General features: G+C 41.3%; 1 protein-coding gene across 1 annotated transcript; it reads right to left on the bottom strand.

Annotated features, from left to right (window-relative positions):
* Nucleotides 1–5703: 5703 nt before the first annotated feature.
* On the bottom strand, nucleotides 5704–7471 carry NPVF (neuropeptide VF precursor). Its single transcript, XM_022584854.3, has 2 exons — nucleotides 7333–7471; nucleotides 5704–6151 (listed from the first exon to the last, which is right to left on the bottom strand). The coding sequence occupies exons 1-2, from the start codon at nucleotides 7468–7470 to the stop codon at nucleotides 5741–5743; spliced, it is 549 nt and encodes a 182-aa protein (XP_022440562.1). The 5' UTR covers nucleotide 7471; the 3' UTR covers nucleotides 5704–5740.
* Nucleotides 7472–7742: the final 271 nt, after the last annotated feature.

Raw genomic sequence — 7742 nt, 5'->3', positions numbered from 1 at the left:
TGTTGGAAGAGAGGAGGAGGGGTGGAGAATGAAGTATTTGGGAGGAGGTGCCTGGGAAAGCACACTAAGGAGGAGAGCACAATTACCACCTCGCTTCTATTTTCTGCTACTATAAAAAGCCAGTATTTGGAGGAAGTTCAGGCTAAACCACTTGAGTGATTCTGATCGTTTTGGCACGTTATGTTCTCAGCACTTAAATGGCCAGTCATAACAATATTTATTTATAAATTGAATTAGATGTTAATTTAAAATAGTTCTAGAAATAGAAATCTTCTGTGGCAGTAATTTTTTTTTTTTTTTTTTTTATTGCGGTACGCGGGCCTCTCACTGATGTGGCCTCTCCCGTTGCGGAGCACAGGCTCCGGACGCGCAGGCTCAGCGGCATGCGGGATCCTCCTGGACCGGGGCACGAACCCGTGTCCCCTGCATCGGCAGGTGTGGCAGTAATTCTTAAACTTTATGGGGTACAAACTCCACTGAGAATTTACCCTAGAACTCTGAACCCTTCCCCCAGAAAAATGCACATATATGTATAATGACGCAGAGACAATGTCATTTTTAGCAGCTGTAAGCATTCTTTACAAGTAGAGATCCATCTTTGTTGCAAAGAATATCAAAAGTGAAGTTTTAATCAAAACACCAAAATCTGACAGATGTGAAATTCCAAAGCCAGATCACTGTGTGCAGACTTTTTAAAGGAAATGGTTGGAAAGTGGTTCCACTAAGTCCTCAATTTTCTCACCCACGTGGAGACCATCAAAGGATAAGATTTGGGTTTATGAAGAGATTTCTTTGGGGAGCATTGTTACCCTACTGCGAATGCCCCCCACCCATGCCCACGTGCTGGGGATTACTGAGTCTGTTACTCTTCAGGTAGGATCTTCTATACAATGAGGAAACGTGTTCCATGTGGTTGAGAGAAACAAAAAATTGGTGCTCAACTCCAGGTTAAAAAGCTAAAGAGTCTGGGGGCAACAAGATAGAAGAGGCATGTTGGGATCGCACCCACTGTGGAGAGCGAGCTGTGGGTAACCAGGTATGAGCTGCAGGGAAGAGAGATTTGCAGAAGCTGTTTCGAGTCCTACTCGAGAGGACCCCTAGAAGACCATGTCCCAGTGTGAGGGCTGAGGCCAGTCATGATGCGTGGTACCGTCCTCTGGGTCCTGAGAGTGAATCCATACACCCTGGCAAGAACTGTTCTATAACTCCTTGCCTCTCATCTCAAATTCTCTTCCATCCCAGAGTCCAACAGAGCCAGAGAGTGGGGAAGCAGTTGAGGTTGGAAAAGAGAGCAGAAGTTGATCTCATTCCTGTCCCCCAACTCAGACCTCACATGGTGAGTTGAAGTGTTGAAGATGAATGAAAGAATGTAGATTGAAACGTTGATTACAATGGAATTGAGACTGTGCATTTTGACTTAGGCCAAAGGACAGCTAAGAGCATCAGGGAACTTCTTGGCATCTGGCCAAGTTTCCATCCGGGGCCAGGGGAAGATTTGTGCACATCTCCTTCCCCACCCTTTATATTTTAAAGGGGGTAGTGAGACACACACACACAAAAAATTGCATTTTGACTACATTTCATGAATTGTGCAGTTATATTTTTTACCCACTGTGGGATGTAAGTAGACCTCTCAGGCCTGTGTGACAGGCTGGCCCTTGTGTTTCATATAGAAAACGAAAGCTGCTCTGATTAATAAGTGGGGGAGGGGGCACTGGATTTTGGGAGAGTAGGCAAAGGAGCCAGCAGGGCTGAGATGGGGGGGAGCAGGACAGACTACATAATTTGTGGGGCCCGATGGAAAATGAAAAATGCAGCACTTGTTCAAAATTATTAAGAATTTCAGGACAGTGACAATAAAGCACTTAACCAAATGTGGGGCCCTGTGCACCTACATGGGTCACATGCGCATAAAGCCACCCCAGTGAGCGTCAGAGGTTAGAAGAGGAGGAGACCCTGCTAGGGGTCCAGGTAAAGAGAGACTTGGGAGAAGAGGCTTGTCTAGTCAAGACTTTTTCAGTGTAATGATGTGCAATGTGATCGCCTCTTTGAGATCCCACAAATCTGCAGAGAGATCGCAAACTTCCTTACGCGAATGGATTTCTTGTAGAAGCTGGTGAAGGGGGTGGCAAGTGGCTAAAACAGAGTAAGCTACCTGGTTAAGGGGACAGCTGACACCTGGTTATTCACCTAACGTTTTCCATAAATTTCAAAGGTTTAGGTAAAGAACCCATGTTCTACGACAAGAGATTTCCTTGCGTCATGTAGTATCAAGGGATTGATTGGCCTTTTTGTTTATTTATTAGTGCAGCAGGATGTTGCATACTTTCACTTTGCTCAGGATGGGCAACTGGGGACCAAATCTGGAAGTACAGAGGCTCTAAATACTTGACATTGTAATGGAAACCATGGATGGCGGGGGCCAGACACCCCTTCTGGGTTTACGAAGAGATGGCAGAGCCACATCAGCCCCTGCTGTGGCCCATGCCCCTCCCAGCGATATATGAGAGGTTGACTGGGAGGGGGCTGCTGCAGCTGCCCCTCACCCCGAAACCAAGCAAGAGAGGTTCCTAGAAAATCACTCATACGGAGTGGGATCACGAAGCAGGTACTGGTGGTTCATTTCTGATGGGTAGTTTGTATTGGCAGTAGGCTTGCTGATCTGCCTCTGCCCCTCCTAAGCAGGGCAAAGGGGGTTGGAGACAAACGGGGGCAGTGGTGGGGCAGCCGAGGAGCAGCTTCAGTCCTGCCTTGGCATGACAAGGCCATCTGCCTTTTCTATAGATGAAGTGGATGCTGAGAAGGTAGCTGTCTTGAGCCTTTCTTTCTGGCAATAAGAGGCCATGGAGAGTACAGGTGGGATGAGGGTGGTTGGAAGAGATCAAGGAGCATCCAGGTCTCTTAGATCACTGACCTAGGCAGTGTGAAGTTCCCTCAGTGCTTCCCGAAGAACTCCCTTGTAGAAGAAGCAACATTATATAGAGAGGATGAGACAGGGACTCTTGATTCCCATCCCCATCCTGCCCATCCCCCTCCCTTGCCCACCCAACACCCTGGAGAAGATAGGAGATTTTTTTCCAGAGGCCTACCGTTTTCCCTCCCACCACCCTACCTCGGGCGTGAGAAAGGGGCAGAAGAGAAAAAGAGCAGCCTTGCTCCTTTCCCACTTCACGTCCTTCCAGCCCCCAGCCCTGCCAGCAATGGGGGAGGAGAAACTTTCCTTTGGATATGAGGCTGCCATCTTCAGCTGGACTTAGACTGAGTTTTTTAATATCAAGAAGTGACGAGGAAGCTTTAGAGTCTGTCCGGGGTATCATTAAGGCGAGCAGGAAAAGGAGATTCAACACAGCCCAGCTGGGGGCAGGATGGGAGAGAATTAATACCATTTCTGGCTTGCACCCTAAGGAATTGAGGTTGCTCAATAAACTGATTAATATCTGACTAAGGACTTCGCATTCTATGACAGAAGTTGAGTCACTGTGCATTCGCGTGGTGGTGTACCGTGTTTATAAATTGTTAGTTTTAAGGGTGTGATTAGATTTTCTCTGCAAATCAAAAACTTGAAATATTAAGTGAGGAGAAAAGAGACACACCAGAAGGCAAATTTCCAGATATAGATAGAAGAGACACTTAGGTATCTAATAACTGCCTTTTTCTTTTATCTTTCTTTAAAAAAATTTTTCAATCTATCACGGGTTCACTAACAGTTGATGCAATGGCAGAAATAGGTGTATAAAAATATTTGTAAATAACTTATTATTCATGTTCATTTATTTGTCAAACATGTTATTCTGTTAAATTATTTAATATTCATCATAAAATTTGCCAGGCTACTCCTCTATTTAATTTTTTTACTTAAGTGTGACTGTGTTCATACGATAGCGGTGTGGCAAATCAGTCTCTCTCTCTCCTCTTCTCCCCATTACTAGAGGCTTCTTAAGTATATTCAGTGCTCTTTTTATTTAGACAAAATTACTTCATCTTTCATTTCATCTTTACATTACAATATTCTTTACATTTTTTTAAAACTTTCAATATATTAGCTGTACTGAGAAGGAAAAATTGCTGTGAATGATAATCTGTTAAGAGAGGGCAATGACTTCGTGCCTTGTTGTCGTCACCCCAGAGTTGTTACAGCTTTATGTCGTCTTTAGGAACAGGCTCCAGATTTCTTATTTTTCTTGTTTCAATTCTGCATCATCTATTTTCTTCAATCCCAGTCTCCTAAAATGTAAGCAGTACAAAATATTCTCATCCATCACAACAATAGCATGTAAAAGAAAGCATATGCAAATGCAGGTCATGACCCTAATTGCCTAATTATACCTGAATTGAATTGTGTTGCACTTGAAATGAGTGAGATGTTGATGGGATCCTGAATTTGTCATGGGCACTTCGAATGACAATGTTACCGTTGACTCATCTCTCTCCCTCATCGCCTCCCCACTCCCAACATCTGATTAGTTGCCAACCTCTACCTGTACAATATCTCAGGACCTCAGCAGAAACATCAGTGGTTCTCCTTTTCCTGATAAACAACATTCAGAATATTTTATGTGGCTCTGAATATCTGCCCTCTGCTCTTACCCCACCCTTCTTGTCTTCTTTCCTCTTCTCACCAAACTGAGCCCCAGCTCTTCTTGGCTCACCTTGCTTTAGTGCCTTTGCTCATACTCCTCTCTTTGCCTGAAAATACCCTCTCTCTTCCCTCTAGTCTCTGAATGTTCAAAATAGAGTCACCATTTAAAGTCCAACTCATGAAATATCCCTGGATTCCCACATGAGGAAACATTCTTTTTTTTTTTGAGTCTCTGTAAGACCTTATTAGTGCCTCTCATATCATTTCATTTATCCTATCAAATATTGAGGGCTTACTACCTGCCAGACAGTTCTAGGCGTTGGGAATATGACAATGGACAAAACTTATGGGATTTATAGAACTGAAATTCTAGTAAAAAGGATGAACCCTAAATATATAATATGTTAGATGAGGATAAGTACCATGGTAAAAATAAATCAGGAGTGCTCTGAGATGCTCTCACTGATAAGATGTCACAACCTGCCTCCTTATTTCCTTCAGGTCCTAACTAAAGGGTCAGGTTCAATTTTATATAAAATTTTTTTTTAACATATGCTCTGTACTAGAACATAATAGGTAGGTAGCTTATTAAATTTTTGAACCTCTTGTGGTAGCTTGTGCTCTGATTTGTACTAGTAGATAATTCAATAAATACATATCAGTATAAAGAATGATTATAATAACAGCAATTATTTATAAAATGAGATCCTGGAAAAAGAAATTTTGATTTAAAGTTGAGGAAAAAGATCTTCTGAATTTGAGACCTGGGTTATTGAGATGGTGTCCTTTGTACCTGCAGGCAGCTCCCTCATGCAGGACCTTTTACGCTAGAGAGGTCAAATGTTGGACAATATGTCATAGGCATGAATTCCCGATTCCGTCATCGCCTGTTACTACTTGGTGAGTGACTGTAGAGTAATGAGAGGGATGCCCATATGTGGCTTAGGGGAAGCTATCTCATTATTTCGTACCTGTAGTCATGATTATAACTGACCTTCTATAGCTCTCACTTTACAGGTGTTTATTTCCCTGTGCCTTTTCCTTTGCCTTCCAAGAAACCTAACTTTCTTAGAAACTTCTTTCGAAAACACGTAAGCCTTTTTAAACTTTCTGGATTAGCTCTACGTAACTGCCTATGCATTTTAATTGGTGTTCAGGTACTTACCTTAGGTTCTTTTGATCAGGATTCTGGACTTCTTGGGGCTGGCAGGTCACGGGGTAAAGTAACCCATGGGTAGATGATGAATGCATGGATTGTTGGAGCAAATCACTCAGTGTCTTGGTGACACTCTTGGCTATTGCTGTTCTCCCAAACCTTTGGGGCAGATTAGGAACATGTCTCGAGATGCTGTCCTCTGTATTGCTTCCAAATCTCAGAGGTGGGTTGGCCATCGCCCCAGTGCTTCTTTCTTCTTCCACGGTCCTCCCAAATCTCAGTGGCAAGTTGGCTACTGAGGGTGGCATTTTGTTGACTGCAGGTGTACTCACCTTAATGACGTTTTTTGGACCCCAGTCTTTTAACTCTTCAAAATTGAGACTTCTTTCTTTTCCCCAGCAGAGATCTCCTCTAGGCTATAATTAGAAATAACCATTAAAATAACATTATTATTATAAGCAATGGATTTAAACCCCAAATTAAGTTAAATCCAGACTTTAATCTGTAGGATTGTTAAAGCTATGAACAAAGTTTGTGCTTTCATGTGTAGAATTTTTAAAATAAATAATTTGTATTAAGCTTCTTAAAGCAATCTAGTTTCACCGTCCCTGGACTATTGTAAGACAATATAAAATATTAATAAAATATATACAGTGCATGCAGCAATGTGTTCGAGCAGCAAGAACATAATGAAGTAGTGAAATGAGGCAAAAGTTTATTTTACTGCAGTTATTCTCCTTCAGTTTTGATTCATGTTGTTTATGAACTATTTCATAGATTTTTATATTTTGCTTTTAGAGACACCTCCCACTGCCTCTCCATTTCTCTTGTTTCCCTCCTCTTTAAAAGCCAAAGTGATGGGCTCATGAAAGCAGAGATGCTAGCCACATTTTGGGGTACAGCTGGAGGAGACTTCTTTTTTACCTGTTCATATTCAGAGTTCCACTCTAAAAGCATTTCTCAAGAAATTGATTACATTTTTGTCAGTATGTAAATTATATTAGTAAAACACCGATTGGTTTGTGGGTTACTACACCACTACTATACCAACTTTAAAGCAACCACTTAAAATACGGCAAATATTTAATTGGATTTAGTTTTACCATGAAAGTTTGTCCATGTGAAGATTTTTAAATAACTGTTTCCTGATTGTAAAAAGTAATACCTATTCATTTCAGCAAATTTGGGAAATTCTTTAAAGGCATAGAGAACAAAATAAAAATAACAGGGAATTCCACCATCTAGGGATAAACATTTTGCTTTGATACAGAAAGACAATTCAAATGTCCAGCTGAAATGTATCCAGTACTTATTTCTGCAGCTACCTATTACCGCTGTGCACTTCTGAGTCAAATCGAAAATTAATGCGCCTTATGCTTGCAAAGTATCAAACTCTGCGCTAAAATGGTCGTGAGAGGCCGAGCTGTGTGCTGTTGTGCTACCGAATACAAGTTAGAGCCATACGCTGCCATGCGAAGGCTGAAGTGTGACAAAAAACAAAACACAAACTTCTTCCTTACTCTTTACAAAAGCACTGGACTCAGGACAAATGTTCAGTAGTTTATGCTAGTCATGTTAGATAGAGTTAAAAACTTACCTCAGAATACTTGTCATAATTCTTTTTGCTGTGAAGATTGGGCATCATTGATTCATCTGAACAGAAGATGTTTGATGTTAATAAGATTGAAGTGGCTAAAGTCAGTAAAATGAATTGTTTTGATGAAATAATTTCCATTTTGTCCAAAATCTAGAATTAAGTTTATATGTGAAGCCCGATGTCTATATGAAGGGAAATTGTGGTCTTTTTATCCTGTCCAAAAACAAAGGAAAGTTCACTTTCACAGCGAACTCAATCCCACGTGTTTTAAGCGCCAACATTAATTAGTGTTTAACTGAAGTATGTATGTAAGGAATGTGGGTAATTCATTCTAGGAAGACAGCAACGTTTCTGCTTGCAAATTCATTAACTTTGAAAATAATTTTCTTCATTATGAAGGAGCATTTAAT

The sequence above is a fragment of the Delphinapterus leucas genome, chromosome 9 (assembly GCF_059928025.1).
Source record: "Delphinapterus leucas isolate spDelLeu-1000000601 "Yukka" chromosome 9, BTC_Dleu_Yukka2, whole genome shotgun sequence".
Classification (NCBI taxonomy): Eukaryota; Metazoa; Chordata; class Mammalia; order Artiodactyla; family Monodontidae; genus Delphinapterus; species Delphinapterus leucas.
The sequence above is the reverse complement of the archived record's forward strand: the minus strand, read 5'-3'. Positions and strand labels throughout refer to the sequence as shown.

Bases quoted from the DNA above. Each gene is read 5' to 3' on its own strand.
- NPVF (XM_022584854.3), bottom strand. From the start codon at position 7,470: ATGGAAATTATTTCATCAAAACAATTCATTTTACTGACTTTAGCCACT. The intron at 6,152-7,332 runs GTAAGTTTTTAA...TTCTAATTATAG, and splicing joins ATTATGACAAGTATTCTGAG to CCTAGAGGAGATCTCTGCTG.